At 38.2% G+C, this 27,501-nt stretch overlaps 1 protein-coding gene across 3 annotated transcripts in view; it reads left to right on the top strand.

The window, feature by feature from the left end:
- HELQ (helicase, POLQ like) overlaps positions 1–27,105 on the top strand; it is a 151,836-nt gene extending 124,731 nt beyond the window's left edge. For all 3 annotated transcript variants that reach the window (XM_053703245.1, XM_053703244.1, XM_053703247.1), the window contains exons 16-19: positions 11,489–11,662; positions 17,524–17,637; positions 21,094–21,228; positions 26,909–27,105. In XM_053703245.1, coding sequence (XP_053559220.1) covers positions 11,489–11,662; positions 17,524–17,637; positions 21,094–21,228; positions 26,909–27,013 — 528 coding nt within the window. In that variant the 3' untranslated portion in view covers positions 27,014–27,105. The remainder of the gene's footprint in view (positions 1–11,488; positions 11,663–17,523; positions 17,638–21,093; positions 21,229–26,908) is intronic.
- The last annotated feature ends 396 nt before the right edge of the window (positions 27,106–27,501 follow it).

The following is a 27,501-nucleotide window of genomic DNA, read 5'->3' as shown; positions in this document are numbered from 1 at the left end:
CCCTGATATTTCTTCTACTGTTCTTTATTCCTCGGCAGAATGACTGGGGGATGGGGGAAGTGGGAGAGGTATTTAAGTCTTTGGCTAGGGTGTCTTTGCCTCCTCCTGGTGGCCAGATTCTGAATTCCCAAAAGTAATGAATGCAGCTATGGACTCTTTCCATCTAAAGAAAATAAAATTATCAGGTAAGCATAATTAAGTTTTGTTTCTTTCATGTAATTAGCAAGAGTCCATGAGCTAGTGACGTATGGGGTATACATTCCTACCAGGAGGGGCAAAGTTTCCCAAACCTCAAAAATGCCTATAAATACACCCCTCACCACACCCACAATTCAGTTTTACAAACTTTGCCTCCCATTGAGGTGGTGAAGTAAGTTTGTGCTAGATTCTACTTTGATATGCGCTTCGCAGCAGGCTGGAGCCCGGTTTTCCTCTCAGATTGCAGTGAATGTCAGAGGGATGTGAAGAGAGTATTGCCTATTTGAATACAATGGTCTTCCTCTAGGGGATCTATTTCATAGGTTCTCTGTTATCGGTCGTAGAGATTTCTTCTCCTGCCTCCCTTTTCAGATCGACGATATACTCTTATATACCATTACCTCTACTGATTCTCGTTTCAGTACTGGTTTGGCTATCTACTATATGTAGATAAGTGTCTTAGGGTAAGTAAGTCTTATTTTATTTATGACACTCTAAGCTATGGTTGGGCCCTTTTAGTTGTAAAGTTCTAAATATATGTGTTTAAACTTATATTTGCCATGATTCAGTATAATCAGTATTCCTTCGTTCAGACTGTCAGTTTCATTATTTGGGATAATGCATATGAATAAATAAATTTTTTCTTACCTTAAAAAAAATTTAAATTGACTTTTTCCCTGCGGGCTGTTAGGCTCGCGGGGGAAGAAAATGCTTCAATTTATTGCGTCATTCTTGGCGCAAACTTTTTTGGCACAAAATTTTGTCATTTCCGGCGCCATAGTTGACGCCGGAAGTTTGTCGTGGTTACGTCATTTTTTGTCGTATGTGTGTTACAGACATTTTTTTGCGCCAAAAAATGTGGGCGTTGTTTTTGACGTCAGAGGAAGTTGCGTCATTCTTGGCGTCAAAAAATATGGGCGTTATACTTGGCGCCAATAATGTGGGTGTCATACTTGGCGCCAAAAAATGTGGGCGTCATACTGGTCTCCACCTTTTTTCACATTATTTAAGTCTCACTTTTTTTATTGCTTCTGGTTGCTAGAGGCTTGTTTATTTTGCATCTTTTCCCATTCCTGAAACTGTCATTTAAGGAATTTGATAATTTTGCTTTATATGTTGTTTTTTCTATTACATATTGCAAGATGTCACAACCTGACCCTGGATCAGAATCTACTTCTGGAAAGACGCTGCCTGATGCTGGTTCTACCAAAGTTAAGTGCATCTGTTGTAAACTTTTGGTATCTGTTCCTCCGGCTGTAGTTTGTGTTAGTTGTCATGATAAGCTTTCTAACGCAGATAGTGTCTCCATTAGTAATAATCCTTTACCTGTTGTTTTTCCTTCAACATCTAATGTTCAGGATGTCCCTGTTAATGTAAAAGAATTTGTTTCTAATTCTATTAGGAAGGCTCTGTCTGTTATTCCTCCTTCCAGTAAACGTAAAAGGTCTTTTAAAACTTCATATTTCAGATGAATTTTTAAGTGACCGCCATCATTCTGACTTATCTGTTTCTGATGAGGATCTATCTGGTTCAGAAGATTCTGCTTCAGATATTGACACTGATAAATCTTCATATTTATTTAAGATGGAGTTTATTCGTTCTTTACTTAAAGAAGTGTTGATTGCATTAGATATGGAGGAGTCTAGTTCTCTTGATACTAAATCTACTAAGCGTTTAAATTCGGTTTTTAAACCTCATGTAGTTATTCCTGAAGCTTTTCCAGTTCCTGATGCTATTTCAGAAGTAATTTCTAGGGAATGGAATAGTCTGGGTACTTCATTTACTCCTTCTCCAAGGTTTAAGAAATTGTACCCTGTGCCATCTGATAGATTAGAATTTTGGGACAAAATCCCCAAAGTTGATGGGGCTATCTCTACTCTTGCTAAACGTACTACTATTCCTACGGCAGATTGTACTTCCTTTAAGGATCCTTTAGATAGGAAGCTTGAATCCTTTCTAAGGAGAGCTTATTTATGTTTAGGTAATCTTCTTAGACCTGCTATTTCTTTTGCTGATGTTGCTGCAGCTTCCACTTTCTGGTTGGAGGCTTTAGCGCAAAAAGTGTCAGACCATAATGCTTATAGCATTGTTAAACTTCTTCAACATGCTAATAACTTTATTTGTGATGCCATTTTTGATATCATTAGAATTGATGTCAGGTATATGTCTTTAGCTATTTTAGCTAGAAGAGCTTTATGGCTTAAATCTTGGAATGCAGATATGACTTCTAAGTCAACTTTGCTTTCTCTTTCTTTCCAAGGTAATAAATTATTTGGTTCACAGTTGGATTCTATAATTTCAACTGTTACTGGGGGGAAAGGAACCTTTTTGCCTCAGGACAAAAAATCTAAAGGTAAATATAGGGCTGCTAATCGTTTTCGTTCCTTTCGTCAGAATAAGGAACAAAAGCCTGACCCTTCCCCTAAAGGAACGGTTTCTGTTTGGAAACCTTCTCCAGTCTGGAATAAATCCAAGCCTTTTAGAAAGTCAAAACCAGCTCCCATATCCGCATGAAGGTGCGGCCCTCATTCCAGCACAGCTGGTAGGGGGCAGGTTGAGATTTTTCAAAGATATTTGGATCAATTCGATTCACAGTCTTTGGATTCAGAACATTGTTTCACAAGGGTACAGAATAGGTTTCAAGGTAAGGCCGCCTGTGAGAAGATTTTTTCTCTCACGCATTCCAGTAAACCCAGTGAAGGCTCAGGCGTTTCTGAAATGTGTTTCAGACCTAGAGTTGGCTGGGGTAATTGTGCCAGTTCCAGTTCTGGAACGGGGTCTGGGGTTTTACTCAAATATATTCATTGTACCAAAGAAGGAGAATTCCTTCAGACCAGTTCTGGATCTAAAAATATTGAATCGTTATGTAAGGATACCAACATTCAAAATGGTGACTATAAGGACTATTCTGCCTTTTGTTCAGCAAGGGCATTATATGTCTACAATAGACTTACAGGATGCATATCTTCATATTCCAATTCATCCAGATCACTATCAGTTCCTGAGATTCTCTTTTCTAGACAAGCATTACCAGTTTGCTGCCCATCCGTTTGGCCTAGCAACAGCTCCAAGGATCTTTTCAAAGGTTCTCGGTGCCCTTCTCTCTGTAATCAGAGAACAGGGTATTGCGGTATTTCCTTATTTGGACGATATCTTGGTACTTGCTCAGTCTTTACATTCTGCAGAATCTCATACGAATCAACTTGTGTTGTTTCTTCAAAGACATGGTTGGAGGATCAATTTACCAAAGAGTTCATTGATTCCTCAGACAAAGGTAACCTTTTTAGGTTTTCAAATAGATTCAGTGTCCATGACTTTGTCTCTAACAGAAAAGAGACGTCTGAAGTTGGTTTCAGCTTGTCGAAACCTTCAGTCTCAATCATTCCCTTCGGTAGCTTTGTGCATGGAAATTCTAGGTCTCATGACTGCTGCATCGGACGCGATCCCCTTTGCTCGCTTTCACATGAGACCTCTTCAGCTTTGTATGCTGAACCAGTAGTGCAGGGATTATACAAAGATATCACAATTAATATCCTTAAATCCCAATGTTCGATCTTCTCTGACTTGGTGGTTGAATCACCATCGTCTAATTCAAGGGGCCCCTTTTGTTCGTCCAACCTGGACTGTAATCTCAACAGATGCGAGTCTTTCAGGTTGGGGAGCTGTATGGGGATCTCTGACAGCACAGGGGGTTTGGGAATTTCAGGAGGCGAAATTACCAATCAACATTTTCAGAGCTCTTCAGTTCTGGCCTCTTCTGAAGAGAGAATCGTTTATTTGTTTTCAGACAGACAATGTCACAACCGTGGCGTATGTCAATCAACATGGTGGGACTCACAGTCCTCAGGCTATGAAAGAAGTATCTCGGATACTTGTATGGGCGGAATCCAGCTCCTGTCTAATCTCTGTGGTTCATATCCCAGGTGTAGACAATTGGGAAGTGGATTATCTCAGTCGCCAGACGTTACATCCGGGCGAATGGTCCCTTCACCCAGAGGTATTTCTTCAGATTGTTCAAATCTGGGGACTTCCAGAAATAGATCTGATGGCCTCTCATCTAAACAAGAAACTCCACAGGTATCTGTCCAGATCCAGGGATCCTCAGGCGGAAGCAGTGGACGCGTTGTCGCTTCCTTGGAATTATCAACCTGCTTATATCTTTCCGCCTCTAGTTCTTCTTCCAAAAGTGATTTCCAAAATTCTAATGGAAGTTTCATTTGTATTGCTGGTGGCTCCAGCATGGCCTCACAGGTTTTGGTATGCGGATCTCGTTCGGATGGCAAGTTGCCAACCTTGGACACTTCCGTTAAGGCCAGACCTTCTATCTCAAGGTCCATTTTTCCATCAGGATCTCAAATCATTAAATTTGAAGGTATGGAGATTGAACGCTTGATTCTTAGTCATAGAGGTTTCTCTGACTCAGTGATTAAAAATGTAATTTTTTTTAAATAAAAAACAACTGCACTAGGCAGTTCTTGGGGAGTGCAATGTAAGAAAAAAACGGCACTGAAAAGTGCCTTTGCATTGCAGTCTATGGGAACTGTGTGTTCCTAGTAAATATATATGTTTATGAATATATGCATATATATGTGTGTTAATATGTGTGTATACACATAAATATATATGTGTATAGTCATATACATATATATTTAAAAATTGTTGCCATCACTGCGCTACTTACCCCTTCGCTGCACGAGGCTCTAATGTCGTCTCTGACGGCATCAGAATGAGGCTCCCATTGGAGCCTATGGAAGAGCGATCTCGTGTGCTGGTATTACAAAGCGGAGCGCAAATATCGCTTCAGTGAAAACTATATTTCTTTCATGTAATTAGCAAGAAGCCATGAGCTAGTGACGTATGGGATATACATTCCTACCAGGAGGGGCAAAGTTTCCCAAACCTCAAAATGCCTATAAATACACCCCTCACCACACCCACAATTCAGTTTTACAAACTTTGCCTCCGATGGAGGTGGTGAAGTAAGTTTGTGCTAGATTCTACGTTGATATGCGCTCCGCAGCAAGTTGGAGCCCGGTTTTCCTCTCAGCGTGCAGTGAATGTCAGAGGGATGTGAGGAGAGTATTGCCTATTTGAATGCAGTGATCTCCTTCTACGGGGTCTATTTCATAGGTTCTCTGTTATCGGTCGTAGAGATTCATCTCTTACCTCCCTTTTCAGATCGACGATATACTCTTATATATACCATTACCTCTGCTGATTCTCGTTTCAGTACTGGTTTGGCTTTCTACAAACATGTAGATGAGTGTCCTGGGGTAAGTAAATCTTATTTTCTGTGACACTCCAAGCTATGGTTGGGCACTTTATTTATAAAGTTCTAAATATATGTATTCAAACATTTATTTGCCTTGACTCAGAATGTTCAACTTTCCTTATTTTCAGACAGTCAGTTTCATATTTGGGATAATGCATTTGATTTAATCATTTTTTCTTACCTTCAAAAATTTGACTCTTCCCTGTGGGCTGTTAGGCTCGCGGGGGCTGAAAATGCTTCATTTTATTGCGTCATTCTTGGCGCGGACTTTTTTGGCGCAAAAAATTTGTTTCCGTTTCCGGCGTCATACGTGTCGCCGGAAGTTGCGTCATTTTTTGACGTTATTTTGCGCCAAAAATGTCGGCGTTCCGGATGTGGCGTCATTTTGGCGCCAAAAAGCATTTAGGCGCCAAATAATGTGGGCGTCTTATTGGCGCGAAAAATATGGGCGTCGCTTTTGTCTCCACATTATTTAAGTCTCATTTTTCATTGCTTCTGGTTGCTAGAAGCTTGTTCTTTGGCATTTTTTCCCATTCCTGAAACTGTCATTTAAGGAATTTGATCAATTTTGCTTTATATATATGTTGTTTTTTCTCTTACATATTGCAAGATGTCTCACGTTGCATCTGAGCCAGAAGATACTACAGGAAAATCGCTGTCTAGTGCTGGATCTACCAAAGCTAAGTGTATCTGCTGTAAACTTTTGGTAGCTATTCCTCCAGCTGTTGTTTGTATTGATTGTCATGACAAACTTGTTAAAGCAGATAATATTTCCTTTAGTAAAGTACCATTGCCTGTTGCAGTTCCTTCAACATCTAAGGTGCAGAATGTTCCTGATAATATAAGAGATTTTGTTTCAGAATCCATAAAGAAGGCTATGTCTGTTATTTCTCCTTCTAGTAAACGTAAAAAATCTTTTAAAACTTCTCTCCCTACAGATGAATTTTTAAATGAACATCATCATTCTGATTCTGATGACTCTTCTGGTTCAGAGGATTCTGTCTCAGAGGTTGATGCTGATAAATCTTCATATTTATTTAAAATGGAATTTATTCGTTCTTTACTTAAAGAAGTACTAATTGCTTTAGAAATAGAGGATTCTGGTCCTCTTGATACTAATTCTAAACGTTTGGATAAGGTATTTAAAGCTCCTGTGGTTATTCCAGAAGTTTTTCCTGTTCCTAATGCTATTTCTGCAGTAATTTCCAAAGAATGGGATAAATTGGGTAATTCATTTACTCCTTCTAAACGTTTTAAGCGATTATATCCTGTGCCGTCTGACAGATTAGAATTTTGGGACAAAATCCCTAAAGTTGATGGGGCTATTTCTACCCTTGCTAAACGTACTACTATTCCTACGTCAGATGGTACTTCGTTTAAGGATCCTTTAGATAGGAAAATTGAATCCTTTCTAAGAAAAGCTTATCTGTGTTCAGGTAATCTTCTTAGACCTGCTATATCTTTGGCTGATGTTGCTGCAGCTTCAACTTTCTGGTTGGAAACTTTAGCGCAACAAGTAACACATCATGATTCTCATGATATTATTATTCTTCTACAGCATGCTAATAATTTTATCTGTGATGCCATTTTTGATATTATCAGAGTTGATGTCAGGTTTATGTCTCTAGCTATTTTAGCTAGAAGAGCTTTATGGCTTAAAACTTGGAATGCTGATATGGCTTCTAAATCTACTTTACTTTCCATTTCTTTCCAGGGTAACAAATTATTTGGTTCTCAGTTGGATTCCATTATTTCAACTGTTACTGGTGGGAAAGGAACTTTTTTACCACAGGATAAAAAATCTAAAGGTAAAAGCAGGGCTAATAATCGTTTTCGTTCCTTTCGTTTCAACAAAGAACAAAAGCCTGATCCTTCATCCTCAGGAGCAGTTTCAGTTTGGAAACCATCTCCAGTCTGGAATAAATCCAAGCCAGCTAGAAAGGCAAAGCCTGCTTCTAAGTCCACATGAAGGTGTGGCCCTCATTCCAGCTCAGCTGGTAGGGGGCAGGTTACGTTTTTTCAAGGAAATTTGGATCAATTCTGTTCACAATCTTTGGATTCAGAGCATTGTTTCAGAAGGGTACAGAATTGGTTTCAAGATAAGACCTCCTGCAAAGAGATTTTTTCTTTCCCGTGTCCCAGTAAATCCAGTAAAAGCTCAAGCATTTCTGAAATGTGTTTCAGATCTAGAGTTGACTGGAGTAATTATGCCGGTTCCAGTTCCGGAACAGGGGATGGGGTTTTATTCAAATCTCTTCATTGTACCAAAGAAGGAGAATTCCTTCAGACCAGTTCTGGATCTAAAAATATTGAATCGTTATGTAAGAATACCAACGTTCAAGATGGTAACTGTAAGGACTATCTTGCCTTTTGTTCAGCAAGGGAATTATATGTCCACAATAGATTTACAGGATGCATATCTGCATATTCCGATTCATCCAGATCATTATCAGTTCCTGAGATTCTCTTTTCTGGACAAGCATTACCAGTTTGTGGCTCTGCCGTTTGGCCTAGCTACAGCTCCAAGAATTTTTACAAAGGTTCTCGGTGCCCTTCTGTCTGTAATCAGAGAACAGGGTATTGTGGTATTTCCTTATTTGGACGATATCTTGGTACTTGCTCAGTCTTTACATTTAGCAGAATCTCATACGAATCGACTTGTGTTGTTTCTTCAAGATCATGGTTGGAGGATCAATTTACCAAAAAGTTCTTTGATTCCTCAGACAAGGGTAACCTTTCTGGGTTTCCAGATGGATTCAGTGTCCATGACTCTGTCTTTAACAGACAAGAGACGTCTAAAATTGATTGCAGCTTGTCGAAACCTTCAGTCACAATCATTCCCTTCGGTAGCCTTATGCATGGAAATTCTAGGTCTTATGACTGCTGCATCGGACGCGATCCCCTTTGCTCGTTTTCACATGCGACCTCTTCAGCTCTGTATGCTGAAGCAATGGTGCAAGGATTACACGAAGATATCTCAATTAATATCTTTAAAACCGATTGTTCGACACTCTCTAACATGGTGGACAGATCACCATCGTTTAATTCAGGGGGCTTCTTTTGTGCTTCCGACCTGGACTGTAATTTCAACAGATGCAAGTCTCACAGGTTGGGGAGCTGTGTGGGGATCTCTGACGGCACAAGGAGTTTGGGAATCTCAGGAGGTGAGATTACCGATCAATATTTTGGAACTCCGTGCAATTTTCAGAGCTCTTCAGTTTTGGCCTCTTCTGAAGAGAGAATCGTTCATTTGTTTTCAAACAGACAATGTCACAACTGTGGCATACATCAATCATCAAGGAGGGACTCACAGTCCTCTGGCTATGAAAGAAGTATCTCGAATTTTGGTTTGGGCGGAATCCAGCTCCTGTCTAATCTCTGCGGTTCATATCCCAGGTATAGACAATTGGGAAGCGGATTATCTCAGTCGCCAAACGTTGCATCCGGGCGAATGGTCTCTTCACCCAGAGGTATTTCTTCAGATTGTTCAAATGTGGGAACTTCCAGAAATAGATCTGATGGCGTCCCATCTAAACAAGAAACTTCCCAGGTATCTGTCCAGATCCCGGGATCCTCAGGCGGAGGCAGTGGATGCATTATCACTTCCTTGGAAGTATCATCCTGCCTATATCTTTCCGCCTCTAGTTCTTCTTCCAAGAGTAATCTCCAAGATTCTGAAGGAATGCTCGTTTGTTCTGCTGGTAGCTCCGGCATGGCCTCACAGGTTTTGGTATGCGGATCTTGTCCGGATGGCCTCTTGCCAACCGTGGACTCTTCCGTTAAGACCAGACCTTCTGTCACAAGGTCCTTTTTTCCATCAGGATCTGAAATCCTTAAATTTAAAGGTATGGAGATTGAACGCTTGATTCTTGGTCAAAGAGGTTTCTCTGACTCTGTGATTAATACTATGTTACAGGCTCGTAAATCTGTATCTCGAGAGATATATTATAGAGTCTGGAAGACTTATATTTCTTGGTGTCTTTCTCATCATTTTTCTTGGCATTCTTTTAGAATACCGAGAATTTTACAGTTTCTTCAGGATGGTTTAGATAAGGGTTTGTCCGCAAGTTCTTTGAAAGGACAAATCTCTGCTCTTTCTGTTCTTTTTCACAGAAAGATTGCTATTCTTCCTGATATTCATTGTTTTGTACAAGCTTTGGTTCGTATAAAACCTGTTATTAAGTCAATTTCTCCTCCTTGGAGTTTGAATTTGGTTTTGGGAGCTCTTCAAGCTCCTCCGTTTGAACCTATGCATTCATTGGACATTAAATTACTTTCTTGGAAAGTTTTGTTCCTTTTGGCCATCTCTTCTGCCAGAAGAGTTTCTGAATTATCTGCTCTTTCTTGTGAGTCTCCTTTTCTGATTTTTCATCAGGATAAGGCGGTGTTGCGAACTTCTTTTGAATTTTTACCTAAAGTTGTGAATTCCAACAACATTAGTAGAGAAATTGTGGTTCCTTCATTATGTCCTAATCCTAAGAATTCTAAGGAGAAATCGTTGCATTCTTTGGATGTTGTTAGAGCTTTGAAATATTATGTTGAAGCTACGAAATCTTTCCGTAAGACTTCTAGTTTATTTGTTATCTTTTCCGGTTCTAGAAAAGGCCAGAAAGCTTCTGCCATTTCTTTGGCATCTTGGTTGAAATCTTTAATTCATCTTGCCTATGTTGAGTCGGGTAAAACTCCGCCTCAAAGAATTACAGCTCATTCTACTAGGTCAGTTTCTACTTCCTGGGCGTTTAGGAATGAAGCTTCGGTTGACCAGATTTGCAAAGCAGCAACTTGGTCCTCTTTGCATACTTTTACTAAATTCTACCATTTTGATGTATTTTCTTCTTCTGAAGCAGTTTTTGGTAGAAAAGTACTTCAGGCAGCGGTTTCAGTTTGAATCTTCTGCTTATGTTTTTCGTTAAACTTTATTTTTGGGTGTGGATTATTTTCAGCAGGAATTGGCTGTCTTTATTTTATCCCTCCCTCTCTAGTGACTCTTGTGTGGAAAGATCCACATCTTGGGTAGTCATTATCCCATACGTCACTAGCTCATGGACTCTTGCTAATTACATGAAAGAAAACATAATTTATGTAAGAACTTACCTGATAAATTCATTTCTTTCATATTAGCAAGAGTCCATGAGGCCCGCCCTTTTTTTGTGGTGGTTATGATTTTTGTATAAAGCACAATTATTCCAATTCCTTATTTTATATGCTTTCGCACTTTTTTATCACCCCACTTCTTGGCTATTCGTTAAACTGAATTGTGGGTGTGGTGAGGGGTGTATTTATAGGCATTTTGAGGTTTGGGAAACTTTGCCCCTCCTGGTAGGAATGTATATCCCATACGTCACTAGCTCATGGACTCTTGCTAATATGAAAGAAATGAATTTATCAGGTAAGTTCTTACATAAATTATGTTATTGCGCTCCACTTATAATCTGGCCCAAAATAATCTCTCTGGCTACATGATTTACATTATATTTGTTATTTTAAAATAGTCTTTTCTATGTTATATCGTTGCTATGTTTTTAAAGAAAGAATTTTAAAGCAAAATATCCATTTCCAAATCTTGGCTAACCATAATCATGTGCTGTGGTTTAGCCCCCTTAGCCAATTACAGTGAGTATAACATGCAGTAGAGGGAAATTACTCAAGACCAGAATGGTTTGATTTCTGTCTTGCCACATTATGTGAAAATAGCAGACATTTATATAATGGTAAGTACAGAGCCCAGCTGTGTGTGTCACACCATGTGAGTTAACAAGGATGCAGGTTTTTCATGAAAGTAGATGCTTTCATTTTCTTACCTTTTTATAATGGTTAAATGTTGCTGTTAGTGTGTTTTATAAAAGCAAAAAGCAATCTGAGGGAGTTCTGGTATAACATTACATTTATTTGTATAGCTATTCTTGCATTGTATGTAGATTGGTAGATCTTTGACTCCAAATGTCTCATTAGATTTGTGTTTGTGGTTATTTTACTTGAAACTAAATAGCTAATCATTTATTTACTGTCTATTTTTAGAGTGCAGATGACAGAGTGATCAACCGGCTTTATCTCTCCTTTATACTTTACACCTTGCTGAAAGAGACTGATATATGGTTCGTGTCTGAAAAATTCAATATGCCCCGAGGATCTATTCAAAACTTGCTGAACTCATCTGCCTCCTTCTCCTCCTGCGTGCTCCACTTCTGTGAGGTACAAGTTTTTCTAACATAGAATTGCTTTTATGGTTTTAAAGGGATATTTAACCCGAACATGTTCTTTTGTGATTTAAACAGAACATACAATTTGAAACAAAAGTTGACCAGGTAGGCGTCTAAAAGTTACCTAGGTAGGTGTCTAGAGCACTATATGGCAGGAAGTAGTGCTGCTATCGAGTGCTCTTGCAAATGGATAACTTTCTTGCAAAATTGCTGCCATATAGTGTTTCAGACACGTGCACACTGCTGAGCTTGTGTCCCTGCTTTTTAACAAAAGATACCAAGACAACAAAGAAAATTTGATAACAGAAGTTATTAGAAAGTAGTTTGACATTGCATGCTCTATCTGAATCATGAAAAAAAACATTGGGATTCATGTCCCTTTAATATTCTTTAGCACTGCTAGTCCTAAGCAAGAAACTGCAAGTGAGCCAATCAACAGCAGATTTCACACAACCTCAACTCAATGTTTTGCAAGGATTTTAACACACAGAGTTCATCAGCGAGTAATGACAAATGACATATGAATGAATTACAGCATAGCATTTTTTCACTACAGTGTCCCTTTAAGATAACCTTATATTATTCAATGACCTAAAGAGTAGTCCTATTTTGCTCTGCTCACGGAAATTCTTTTTTTTGGTGCTGTTTTGATATAATTTATATTAATTTCAGTTTTTTCTTGAAGAGTTACAATCACATATTCTAAAGCATCTTTTAATTATTATTTGTTACTTAAAGGGATACTAAACCCAATTATTTTCTTTTATGATTCAGATAGCGCATACAATTTTTAGCAACTTTCTAATTTACTCCTACTATCAGTTTGTCTTCGTTCTCTTGGTATCTTTATTTGAAAAGGAGGAATGAAAGTTTAGGAGCCGGCCCATTTTTAGTTCAGCACCCTGGATAGTGCTTACTGATTGGTGGCTAAATGTAGCCACCACTCAGTAAGCACTATCCAGGGTGCTGAACTACCCAGGCGCCGGCTCCTAAAGGATAAAGTATCCCTTTAATGATACATTCTAGTATTTTTTTATACTTTCTTAATATGTATCTATAAATAATCATTGTATTACAAACATTTTGCATACATTTAACCCCTTGATGACCAATAATGGAATTATTCGGTCATGGAACAACTGAGTGAACTGAAGCTGGGAAAAATATATGTTAGCAACATTTTCAGTGTTTTTGAAATCCAGGGACATAATGTATCACTTGAAAAGTTACTTGAGTATGTGTATTAAAGGGACAGTAAAGTCAAAATTTAATTTGAATGATTTAGATATGTCATGCAAATTTAAACAACTGTCACATTTACATCTATTATCAAATTTGTTTTGTTCTCTTGGTATCTTTCGTTGAAGAGTAATGATAGGTAGGCTGATAGGGGCTTAGGAGTGTGCACGTGTCTATAGCAGTCTATGGCAGCAGTGTTTGCAGCATTCTATAATGTTGTTAAAAACATTGTTGCAAACACTGCTGCCAGATGGCTAAAGACACGTGCACGCTCCTGAGCTCACCTAGGATTACTCTTTAACAAAGGATACCAAGAGAACTAAGCAAAATTGATCATATAAATAAGTTGGAAAGTTGTTTAAAATGTTGTGCTCTATTCATTCCATTTGAATTGAATTTTAACTTTACTGTTTCTTTCTTAAATCTTATTAAAGGGACAGTATACACCAATTTTCATATAACTGCATGTAATACACTACTATAAAGAATAATATGTACAGATACTGATATAAAAATCCAGTATAAAACTGTTTAAAAACTTACTTAGAAGCTTCCAGTTTAGCTCTGTTTAAAAGGTTACTGGAATACCCACTGCAAGTGGGAAATATCAGACACTCCCCCCCCCCCCCCCCCCCTCTGCATATGAAAAGACCCTTTACACAAACAGGAGCAAGCTGGAGTAGGTATACGTCGGTATTCTCCTAAAACTTTGGGGCTTGGTTAGGAGTCTAAAAATCAGAGCAATGGTATTTAAAAATAAGCAAAACTATCCATTTAAAAAAAAACAAAAAAACTTACCTGATAAAATGTATTTTATATTGGCAAAAGTCCATGAGCTAGTAACGTATGGGATATACAATCCTACCAGGATGGGCAAAGTTTCCCAAACCTCAAAATGCCTATAAATACACCCCTCACCACACCCACAGTTTAATGAATAGCCAAGTAGTGGGGTGATAGAAAAAGGAGTAAAAAAGCATACAAAAAGAGGAACTGGAAATATAATTGTGGCTTTTATACAAAAAATCATAACCACCAGAAAAAGGGTGGGCCTCATGGACTCTTGCCAATATGAAAGAAATTAATTTATCAGGTAAGTTCTTACATAAATTATGTTTTCTTTCATCTAATTGGCAAGAGTCCATGAGCTAGTGACGTATGGGATAGAAATACCCAAGATGTGAAAGTTCACAGATGAGTCACTAGAAAGGGAGGGATAAAATAAAAACAGCAATTTTCCGTTGAAAAAATGAAATCCACAAAAAAAAAAGTTTTTCTCATAAATTGAAAGAAAAAAACTTAAAACATTAGCAGAAGAATCAAACTGAAACAGCTGTCTGAAGAACTTCTCTACCAAAGACTGCTTCAGAAGAAGCAAATACATCAAAATAGTAAAATTTAGTAAATGTATGCAAAAAAGACCAAGTTGCTGCTTTGCAAATCTGATCAACTGAAGCTTCAGTCTTAAAAGCCCAAGAAGTGGAGACTGATCTAGTAGAATGAGCTGTGATTCTCTGAGGCGGGGACTGTCCCGCCTCCAAATAAGCCTTATGAATCAAAAGCTTTAACCAAGATGCCACAGAAATGGCAGAAGCTTTCTGACCTTTCCTAGAATCAGAGAAGACAACAAATAGACTAGAAGTCTTCCTGAAATCTTTAGTAGCTTCAACATAATATTTCAAAGCTCTTACAACATCCAAAGAATGCAAAGATCTTTCAAGAGTATTCTTGGGATTAGGACTCAAGGAAGGAACAACAATTTCCCTACTAATGTTGTTAGAATTCATGACATTAGGAAGAAATTTAAACAAAGTCCGCAAAACAGCCTTATCCTGATGAAAAATCAGAAAAGGAGACTCGCAAGAGAGAGCAGACAATTTGAAACTATTCTAGCTGAAGAGATAGCCAAAAGAAACAATACTTTCCAAGAAATTAGTTTAATTTCCAAAGAATGCATAGGCTCAAAAGGAGGAGCCTGCAAAGACTTCAAAACCAAATTAAGACTCCAAGGAGGAGAGATTGATATAATAACAGGCTTGATACAAACCAAAGCATGAACAAAACAGTGAATATCAGGAAGCTTAGCAATCTTTCTATGAAATAAAACAGAAAGAGCAGAGATTTGTCCCTTCAAAGTACTTGCAGACAAACCCTTATCCAAACCATCCTGAAGAAACTGTAAAATTCTAGGAATTCTAAAAGAATGCCAGGAGAATTTATGAGAACACCATGAAATATAGGTCTTCCAAACTCGATAATAACTCTTCCTTGAAACAGACTTACAAGCCTGTAGCATAGTATTAATCACTGAGTCAGAGAAACCTCTATGACTAAGCACTAAGCGTTCAATTTCCATACCTTCAAATTAAACAATCTGAGATCCTGATGGAAAAACGGACCTTGAGACAGAAGATCTGGTCTTAGAGGAAGTGGCCAAGGTTGGCAACTGGACAAGATCTGCATAACAAAACCTGTGAGGCCACGCTGGTGCTATCAGAAACATATATGATTGTTCCATAATGATCTTAGAAATCACTCTTGGAAGAAGAACTAGAGGTGGAAAGATATAAGCAGGGTTGGTAAAACCAAGCAACTGCTAAAGCATCCAACGACTCCGCCTGAGGATCCCTGAACCTGGATAGGTACCTGGGAAGTTTCTTGTTTATATGAGAAGCCATCAGATCTATTTCTCGAAGACCCCACATCTGTACAATCTGACAAAATACATCTGGATGGAGAGACCACTCCCCCGGATGTAAAGTCTGACGGCTGAGATAATCCGCTTCCCAATTGTCTACACCTGGGATATGCACCGCAGAAATTAGATAAGAGCTGGATTGCGCCCAAGAAAGTATCCGAGATACTTCTTTCATAGCTAGGGGACTGCGAGTCCCACCCTGATGATTGACATATGCCACAGTTGTTATATTGTCCGTCTGAAAACAAATGAATGGTTCTCTCTTTAACAGAGGCCAAAGCTGAAGAGCCCTGAAAATAGCACGGAGTTCTAAAATATTGATTGTTAACCTCGCCTCTTGAGATTTCCAAACCCCCTGCGCTGTCAGAGATCCCCAGACAGCTCCCCAACCTGAAAGACTTGCATCTGTTGTGATCACAGTCCAGGTAGGACGAACAAAAGAGGCCCCCTAAATTAAACGATAATGGTCTAACCACCAAGTCAGAGAGAGTTGAATGTTGGGATTTAAGTATATCAATTGTGATATCTGAGTATAATCCCTGCACCATTGATTCAGCATACAAAGCTGCAGAGGTCTCATATGAAAACGAGCAAAGGGGATCGCGTCCGATGCTGCAGTCATGAGACCTAAAACTTCCATGCACATAGCCACTGAAGGGAATGATTGAGACTGAAGGTTTCGACAAGCTGAAACCAATTTAATTTGTCTCTTGTCTGTTAAGGACAGAGTCATGGACACTGAATCTATCTGGAAACCTAAAAGGTGACCCTTGTCTGAGGAATCAAGAAACTCTTTGGTAAATTGATCCTTCAACCATGTCTTTGAAGAAACAACACTAGTTGATTTGTGTGAGATTCGGCTAAATGTAAAGACTGAGCTAGTACCAAGATATCGTCCAAATAAGGAAACACCGCAATGCCCTGTTCTCTGATAACAGATAAAAGGGCAATAAGAACTTTCGAAAAGATCCTTGGAGCTGTTGCTAGGCCAAATAGAAGAGCAACAAATTGGTAATGCTTGTCTAGAAAAGAGAATCTCAGAAACCGATAGTGATCTGGATGAATCAGAATGTGAAGATATGTATCCTGTAAGTCTATCGTGGACATATAATGACCTTGCTGAACAAAAGGCAGAATAGTCCTTATAGTCACCATCTTGAAAATTTCAGATCCAGAACTGGTCTGAATAAATTTTCTTTCTTTGGGACAATGAATAGATTTGAATAAAACCCCAGACCCTGTTCCTGAAACAGAACTGGTATGATTACCCCTGAAAGCTCTAGATCTGAAACACACTTCAGAAAAGCCTGAGCCTTCACCGGATTTGCTGGAACGTGAGAGAGAAAAAATCTCACAGGAGGCCTTACTCTGAATCCTATTTGATACCCTTGCAACCTCCATAGGAGGCAAAGTTTGTAAAACTGAATTGTGGGTGTGGTGATGGGTGTATTTATAGGCATTTTGAGGTTTGGGAAACTTTGCCCCTCCTAGTAGGATTTTATATCCCATACGTCACTAGCTCATAGACTCTTGTCAATTACATGAAAGAAAAAAACTTTATGGGCTATATAAATGGATCATCTACAAAATATGTATGCAAAGAAAAAAACGAGTGTATAATGTCTTTTTTAATTTGGCTAATTAGGGACTGATATAGATGAACAATCACTGTGTAGGATGTTGTAGAGTTGAGTTTCTAGATTTTGTGGGATACATTCCGGCATCTCTGGGGCAGTAAAAAAAAAACAATTTTCAGAGGGCAGAATAAATAATAAAAATTGCATGAAAAAAATTTTGTTTCTCTTTTTAATTTGCTTATGAAGTTTTTTTATTAATTAATTTAATACATATATTAAAATGAAACCTTGTTTCTTTTTGTTCAACTAATGGAAATAAGATTCTTATTTTTGATTAAGGAATTAGATGAATTCTGGGCATATAAAACCCTTCTTCAGGAAGTTACCAAAAAACTAAGCTACTGTGTGAAGTCTGAGCTCATTCCACTGATGGAAGTAGCTGGTGTTTTGGAGGTTAGTGTAACAATAACATGTGAAACTGTTAACTCTGTTTTAGCTGCTAGATAGCTCTATCAAAATCTCATAACATGTGCATCTTTTCTCATGGATGATCATATGTAAGTATTCAAACTACAACTAACCAAAGCAAAAATACATACACACTACGCACTATACACACTACAGATACACTATACACACACACTATGCTCACATACGCACTATACACACTACAGATGCACTATACACACACACACTGCGTTCACATACGCACTATACACACTACAGACACACTACGCTTACATACGCACTATACACACACACATTACGCTCACATACGCACTATACACACACACTATGCTCACATACGCACTATACACACACACAATATTCACACACACACTACGCTCACATACGCACTATACTCACATACGCACTATACACACACACAATATACACACACACACTACGCTCACATACGCACTATACACACACACTACGCTCACATACGCACTTTATACACACACACAATGATCACATACGCACTATACACACACACAATATACACACACACACTACGCTCACATACACACTATACTCACATACGCACTATACACACACACAATATACACACACACACTACGCTCACATACGCACTATACACACACACTACGCTCACATACGCACTTTATACACACACACAATGTTCACATACGCACTACACACACAGACACACTACGCTCACATACACACTATACACAAATGGACGCTCACATACGCACTATACACACACACAATGCTTACATACGCACTATACACACTACAGACAAATTACACTCACATAAGCACTATACACACACACACTACGCTCACATACGCACTATACACACACACACACACACTACGCTCACATACGTACTATACACACACACTACGCTCACATACTCACTACACACACTATGCTCACATACGCACTATACACACACTACGCTCACATACGCACTATACACACACACACACTACACTCACATATGCACTATACATACTACACACATAAACTATGCTCACATACGCACTATACACACTACGCTCCCATATGCACAATACACACACACGCACTATACTCACCGCAGACACACTAAGCTCACATACGCACTATATACACACACACACTATGCTCACATATGGACTATATATACACACACACACACACACACTACGCTCACATACACACTATATACACACACACACACACACACACTACACACACAGTATGCACACACACTCTGAATAAACTGTGCGCATCTCCCATAACCTGGACATTGGTCTCAGAATAAACAATTGATGTGCTGCATTTTTATTTTGCTTTTGCAAAGAAAAATATCAACTCATGCCTTTATGCAGTGATTTAGCAATATAATTTTAAAGATATAGACAGACGTACATATAGAATTCCCTCTAGTTTCCAATTTTTCTATTATCTAATTTGTTTAATTTTCTTGGTATTCTTTGTTGAAAAGCATACTGTTGGTGCTCTACAAATAACGGACAATAATAATACTTAGGTGGGCTCAGAAGCAGCAATGCACTACCGGGAGCTAGCTGTTGATTGGTGACAACATATATATGTCTTGTCATTGGCTCACAAGATATGCTCGGCTACCAGCAGTGCATAGCTGCTCCTTCAACAAAAGATAGAAAGATAATGAAGCAAATTTGATAATAGAATTAAATTCGAAAGTTTGTTTTTATAATCACATGCCCTATCTGAATTATAAAAGAAAATCATTGGGGTTTCATGTCTCTTTAAGCCAATGTGCTTAAAGGAATATGAAACCCATATTGTTTCTTTTATGATTCTGATAGACTCTAGAACATACAATTTTAAGAAACTTCCTTATTTTACTCCTATTATCAATTTTTCTTTGTTCTCTTGGTATCTTTATTTGAAAAAGCAGAAATGTAAGCTTAGGAGTCAGTCAGATTTTGGTTCAGCACCTGGGTAGCGCTTGCTGATTGGTGGCTAAGCTGATTTAAAAATGGGCTGGCTCCTAAACTTACATTCCTGCGTTTTCAACTAAAGATACCAAGAGAATGAAGAAAAATTGACAATTGGAGTAAATTAGAAAGTTGCTTAAATTTGCCTGCTCTATCTGAATCATCAAAATAGAAAGTGGATTAAAAAATTACACTTTATTAACATATATACAAGAAGACATTACCAACAGAGGATGCTGTGGTAGGTATGAAGAGATGGGAATTGATACTTCCAAACTCCTTTGCCAACAACCATACCATCCAGCATCTAACTGCTGTTAATAGACACAGCAATAAGAGATGTTTTAGTAGGTATTAGGAGATGGGGATATGCACTTCCAAAGCCTTTATTCAACAGCCATACTCTCCAACATCTCACTATTACTAACATTAAAAATGAATAAAAGGGCCAATGGACCCAGCTAGCGTGTATATTTCTTTAGGGATAAAGCTTGATGCAGGATATCTTTAGGATTAAAGCCCACACTTCACAGATGTATTCACACCAAATGCAAACAAGCTATGCGCTCGAGGGCGTCCCCCTGCCTGCGTATTGCTTTGATTTAACAAAGTCAGCCGATTGCTAGCTAAATCCCTATATTAATAACTGCATACATACAAAACGCACATATCAAACGCATTCATAGTTATCAAGATTAGACAATTAGATAGTAACTCATATTTATTCTGTGCATGAGTCAGAGCATAATAACTGTCTGAGTGTAATACTATGCACAAAATTATGAGCTACCAGAACAACATAATCTTGTGTTGAGCCGAGGTATAACCATAAGTAGACATTAAGTTACAACCCCCTGCATTAGCCCAACAATGTATCGCTAAGGTATTGACACTAAAGAATATCTCCAGCGGTGTCTAAAGGGAAAGAACCCCCGCTGCTGTGAATGCTGTGAGTTTTGTTTGAAACACGCTATCAACTGAGGCCACGCCCACTGACGTGTTTCCGTAACTCAGACGTGACTTCGTCAGGGTTATTGAAGTCTCGTCTGAGTGACGGAAACGCGTCGGTGGGCATGGTCTCAGCTGATAGTTAACAGCAGTTAGATGCTGGATGGTATGGTTGTTGGCAAAGGAGTATGGAAGTATCAATGCCCATCTCTTCATACCTACCACAGCATCCTCTGTTGTTAATGTCTTCTTGTATATATGTTAATAAAGTGTAATTTTTTAATCCACTTTCTATTTTGATAATTTCAGTGTATAATTCTACACATGGCTTAAATGTCATAAATCCCCTAACCCCACTATTCTATCTGAATCATGAAACAAAAAATATATCTTTAAGATAATATATTACAAAACTTTTTATTACAGAGTGGGTCAAATCCTGTTTGTTCTTAAATATGACATTTTAATTTAGCTTCCCTATCAGTTCATTTGATAAAGCAAACAATGTTAATTTTTTTGTTATAGGCACGTGCAAAGCAGCTTTACAAAGCAGGATATACCACCTTGGTACATCTGGCAAATGCTGACCCAACTATAATGGTGAAGTCTATTGACCATTTATCCAAGCGCCAGGCAAACCAAATTGTCTTTTCTGCCAAGGTGAGAACCTGTTGTTTGGTGGCTGATGTGGAACAATCTTTCTATTATGCACTGTTTAAAGCGACATTCTGGTTTAAAGAAAATACACTGCTTTATTTCATAGAACATTTTATTTTTAATAAATTATTTTCTCTCACTTATCTAGGTTTTAAAGGGACATGAAACCCCTCAAAAATATTTCATGATTCAGATTGAGCATGCAATTTAAACAGCTTTCCAATTTACTTCTATTATCTAATTTGCTTCATTCTGTTTGTATCGTTTGTTAAAAAAGCATACCTAGTTAGGCTCAGATACTGCGAGGGAGCCAGCTGCTGAGTGGTGGCTGCACATATATACCTCTTATTATTGGCTTACTGATGTGTTCAGCTAGCTCCCAGTAATGCACTGCTGCTCCTTCAGTAAAGGATACCAAGAGAATGTAACAAAATTTATATTAGAAGAAAATTGGAAATTTGTGTTTCCCTATTTGATTCATGTCCCTTTAAACTTCTGGGTATAAGTGCAGTGGAAGGGTTAATACTCACTATGTTATTGTGTTACTCCTGTGTCTGTAGCTCTCTTTAGATCTGTTCTCTTATTTTAACCCTTTACAGGGGCTGGTTGATGAAGCTCTGCATCGTTAAGCTGGCTGCTGCCATCTTGGAGCTTACTTATTGTTGCATCCTGTGACAGAAGTGATAAACATTTACATTGGCTTTTTCACAGCTGCGTTGTGCACATTAGGTTAGCATACACAATACAGAGCGGGGAGGGGGGCACATTTTTACAGCTGTTATACGCAGTTTAAAAGCTACATAACGTATACAAATAAGGCCATATGAATAATATAGAGCAGCGATGCCACTGTAAAAATGTAAGTCTCCTGCTCTGCATCATGTGCACAATACAGCTGTGAGAAAGAGATGTCACTGGGAATACTGCTTGTGTCACAGGGTGCAAGAATACCCAATCTCCTAGAGGGTGGTGCCCAGTATGAAGATGCAGAGCTTGACTATCTAGCAATTGTAAGTGGTTACAGTAGAAGAGAGCAACAGGCACACAATGAAAAACCATAGCATGATGAGAAGCAGCTGTGCTATTGTAGTTGTGCCTTACAGGGTAATGTAATTTATGCACACAACACCCTTCTGCTTTTAACCCTTTGAGTGCTAAGCTGATTTTAATATTTTTCTGTTTTTTATTATTTTCCAAAAACATTTTTTGACTTTTTTATTTTTCCCCAAGATCCCCAAGACTTATACCTTTGGAAAGGTTAGGCGATTGGTCTTGGGGGTCTGTAGCTGCTTAGATCCCTGAGATACAGGTTTCTAAGCAGCATGCTCCCTTTCCCTATACTTTGTATTGACAATTTTAAATAAAGTTGGGCGGTGACGTCTTCACATCATTGCTCGTGACGTCACCGCACGTAACGGGAAGCCCCGGCGATGCCTGTTACTCAGGGGCGTATTTAGGTTTTGTGCTGCCCTAGGCACTCAAAATTCTGCTGCCCCCCCACCCCCATCCCCACCCCGGGTTTAATGCCTTTTTTTAGACATAATATTTTTGGGGCAGGGTGTAAAAATGTTTTTTTTTAAAAATGTATTTTTAAGTAGATGTTCGCCAGGGCTTGCATTCACTCTGGTCACACACACATATATATATATATTGACATTATTTTGCAAGTCAGATGATTAAAGTGTTTATATCAGAAAAAAATATCCTTCACTGTTTGATAGCTTGTCAGTAGGTAGTTGTTTAACCTTAAACATCTTCTTTGGTGATTGACAGTTATTTAAGCAAAATATCTGCTTGGATAAATATGTAATGAATATACAAACTGGCCTTTAAAAGTACTTAAAAAATACAACAGTAGTTATGATAGGTTTAGGAATTGTATCCTAGGGGATACAGTCACATAATACAATCATAATAAAGTATATACTTGTATTGTTTCTGAATGTATTAAATGCATACAACATATTTTTAGTTGTGTTTTAAGACACATGGTTGTATAGATTCAGCAATAAATACTTATTCTTTGCATGTATGACAGATAGACAAACAGTAAATGTACAAGTATTTAGTGACTAATCCGTTTAAGTATTTTAATGCCTAATGAAGATGTATTGAAGGGAGAAAGGCATATGTTGTTTCACAGTGGTCACGGTGTAGTGCACACTGCACTGTGTAGTCTGTGTGAGTCTCAATCACGCGGTGGAGCCAGGAAGAATACCGCATTCCCTCTCAGTCCAGGCCAGGCTGCGCAAGTGAGCTCCGCTTCCACTGTCACCACGTCATGCGCACCCACATACAATCCCATAGGATAGCAATAGCTGGGCCCTGGTTGATTTAGCCACCCGGCCCTCAGTTCAGTAGAGTGGCCCTAGGGACTCAAGTTTCTGCTGCCCCTTAAAAATCTGCTGCCCTAGGCACCGGCCTTGTTGGCCTATGCCTTAACACGCCCCTGCTGTTACTATTCAGGCCCGATCGCCAGAGTAGGAGCGGGTGGGGGCCCCCAGATTGCAAAAAAGGTAGTTGAGTGTTAATGACGGCTCTGAGCCGTGATTAGCACTCAAGAGGTTAATAAGGGTTTAACCAATAAGCCAAAAAGGGGCAGCATATGTGAATATCCACCATTCACTGGCCATATTTTCCTGTCGAGCACCAGAGGAGCATTGCAGTGAACAAACTCTGTGTTGTCATGTTGAGGGAAAATAATTTTGTTATTTGTGCACATGTCTTTAGCATTCTATCTATCTCTTTGTCATAAAGATTGTTGCAGACACTGCTGCCAGATAGCTTAAGGCACGTGCACGCTCCTGAGCTCCTAGATTACTCTTTTTGACAAAGGATGCCAAGAGAACTAAGGAAAATTAATAATAGAATTAAATTGGAACGTTGTTTTAAATTTCATGTGCTATCTGAATCATGAATGGTTAAATTTGAATTTACTGTATCCTTAATTAATTAGACATAAGGGAAAATAATGTGCCATCCAATCCATTTAAAGGGCCACTAAACTCAAAATCTTTCTTTCGTGATTCAGATAGAACATACAAATTTAAACAACATTACAATTTACTTCTATTATTTATTTTGCTTCATTTTTTAGATATCCTTATTTGAAGAAAAAGCAATGCACATGGGTGAGCCAATCACATGAGGCTTATATGTGCAGCAACCAATCAGCAGCTACTGAGCATATCTAGATATGCTTTTCAGCAAAGAATATCAAGAGAATAAAACAAATTAGATAATAGAAGTAAATTAGAAAGATGTTTAAAAATGCATTCTCTTTCTAAATCATGAAAGAAAAAATGTGGGTTTCATGTCCCTTTAAGTTTAAATTTGACTTTACTGTCATTTTTTTTGTTCCTGTAATAAATATGAATATAGTTATTTTTCATTTGAAAACATGTTTAAAGGGAAAGTCTAGTCAAAATTAAACAGTATGGTGTAAGCCAAAATGTGTAGGGCATGCAATTTTTAACAACTTTCCAATTTACTTTTATAGTCAAATTAGCTTTGTTCTCTTGGTATTATTTGTTGAAAGCTAAACCTAGGTAGGCTCATATGCTAATTTCTAAACTCCTGAAGGCCTCCTCTCATCTAATTTTGACAGTTTTTCACAGCAAGGCAGCGCTAGTTCATGTGTGTCATATAGACAACATAGTGCTCACTCCCGTAGAGTTATTTATGAGTCAAGATTGATTGGCTAAAAATAATAAAGTGATGATTGGCTAAAAATAATAAAGTGATTCTCTATCTTTTTAAACATTAAAAAAATTGGGAGTAGACTGTTCCTTTTAATATACTTAAAGGGACATAAAACCCCCAACATTTTCTTTCATCATATAGATAGAGCATACATTTTGTAACAACTTTCTAGTTTACTTATATTATCCAATTTGCTTTATTCTCTTGGTATTATTTTTGAAGGAGCAGTAATGCACTACTGGGAGCTAGCTAAAAACCAATGACTATAGGCATATGAGCAACCACCAATCAGAAGCTTCTGAGCCTACCTAGGCATACTTTTCAACAAAGGATATAAATAGAAGGAAACAATTTAGATAATAGAGATGAATTGGAAAGTTATTTAAAATTGCATGCTCTATCTAAATCATGAAAGAAAAAATATGAGTTTCATGTCCCTTTAAGTACAAAACATGTAGCGGACACATTTTCAGTGATAATATGAAAGCTGTGCTTACTGGTAATATTAGAACCATGTGTTTAGATTTCTATTTTATTTTACAAGGTAAAAACAAAAGGGCGTCTCATGGTGTACACTATGTGATTTATGAAACAAATGAAAAATCCCAATTGGGTCACTCACAAGTGAGATGGCACAATATAGATGAAAGGTGCAAATAGGCAGGCTGCATGCCGCAGCCACAAGCTGGTTGATTTTCCTGGCAACAACTTTCAGGGGAATTCCTACTTTGACACGAGAGTCTCCAATGTCCGGCCCCAGGCAATCAGGAGAAATCCAGTAGCAACTTTCTGCAACTTGATAAAAGTACTAAAAATTGTAATAAAACATCAGTGTACAGCCTATCTGCTAAAAAACATGTATGCCAGATGAAACGGCTGGTCTTTGAGCTGAGGAATGTGTTGCATGCTTTTACGCAGATCAGCTGTACCCTGAAGTTGTATTAAAGTTTTCAGTACTTTTATCAAGTTGCAGCGTACTGTGTGTGGAAAGTGGCTGCTGGAGTTCACCTGATTGCCTGTGGACAGATATTGTAGACAGTCAAGTCTAAGGAGGAATTCCTCTGGAGGTTGTTGCCGGGAGAATCAACCAGCTGGTGGCTGCGACATCCAGCCTGCCTATTTGCACTATTCATCTATATATATTTAGTGCCATCTCACTTGTGAGTGACCCATTTGGGTTTTTGTTTTGTTTTTTGTTTCATAATTCACATAGTCTACACCATGAGGCGCCCTTTTGTTTTTACCTTGTAGTTACATATTGGTTTTCCCGCACCTTAAAGGGCCATGATACCCAAATGTTGAAACACTTGAAAGTGATGCAGCATAGCTGTAAAAAGCTGACTAGAAAATATCACATGAACATCTCTATGTAAAAAAAAAAAAGAAGAAATTTTACCTCAAGATGTATTCACATCCCATTGCAAAGGACTTTAAGCAGCAAATCAGTATGTCTGTCCCGGGACAGGCAAGGGAGTGAGCTCTTTACACACTCATGTTATTTCCCTATTCAGTTTAAGGAAGTTTACTATGAAATCTCATGAGAGTTAAGTGAAATCTCATGAGATCACAGTAAAAGAGTTCATGACCTCAGCACTGTTGATGCTGATTGGCTGCTGTTCATTTCTTCATTTTTTTTTTTTTACCTGCAGCTGGACAGCAGCTGAGTATAACTTTTTACACAGAACTCACTCTGCTGAGCTGAGGAAATTGTGAGGTAAAATGTCTTTCTTTTTTACATAGAGATGTTCAGGTGATATTTGCCTGTCAGCTTTTTACATTTATACTGCATCAGTTTCAAGTGATTTAGCATATGAGTATTATGTCCCTTTAAGAAGAGGAGCTGCACTGTTGACTCTTCTGGATCAGATACAGGGGTTTAGCTTTTATTTAAAGTATTGAGTGTAGTATAGCGCCCCCTGTTTACTTTGTATATAAAGTGACTTTTTATCTTATTTTAATCTGCTTTTTTTGCTTCTTACAGATGCTACTGAGTGAAAAAGCAGAGGCTCTCCAAGAGGAAGTGGAAGATCTTCTACGCGTTCCCCCAGATCTCCCAACACTTATACAAGAGCCCGAAAATAATTAACAAATGTATATATATGCAAAGTGACATTTTCATAACTTGAACTCTAAATTCCTACATATGTAATAAATAATTAGCTCTTTATTTTTTTAATATTTGAAGTGTCCTTGACTATTAATTTATTGGTTTTGCAAACATGAATAACATGAGGTACTCATGAGATTTCATATAAACTAAGCATTCTTATATAATCTTACCAGCCCTTCTATTTCTCTTGTTAAGTGTAGTCAGTCCACGGGTCATCCATTACTTATGGGATTATATCTCTTCCCCAACAGGAAGTTGCAAGAGTATCACCCAAGCAGAGCTGCTATATAGCTCCTCCCCTCACATGTCATATCCAGTCATTCTCTTGCAACCTAACTAAAGATAGGTCGTTGTGAGAGGTCTGTGGTGTTTTTAAACTTAGTTTATTTCTTCAATCAAAAGTTTGTTATTTTAAATGGCACCGGAGTGTGCTGTTTGTTCTCAGGCAGCATTAGAAGAAGAAT

This window comes from Bombina bombina, chromosome 2 (assembly GCF_027579735.1).
Source record: "Bombina bombina isolate aBomBom1 chromosome 2, aBomBom1.pri, whole genome shotgun sequence".
In the NCBI taxonomy this organism is placed as follows: Eukaryota; Metazoa; Chordata; class Amphibia; order Anura; family Bombinatoridae; genus Bombina; species Bombina bombina.
Note: the sequence above shows the minus strand (reverse complement) of the source record. Positions and strands in the feature narration are given on the sequence as shown.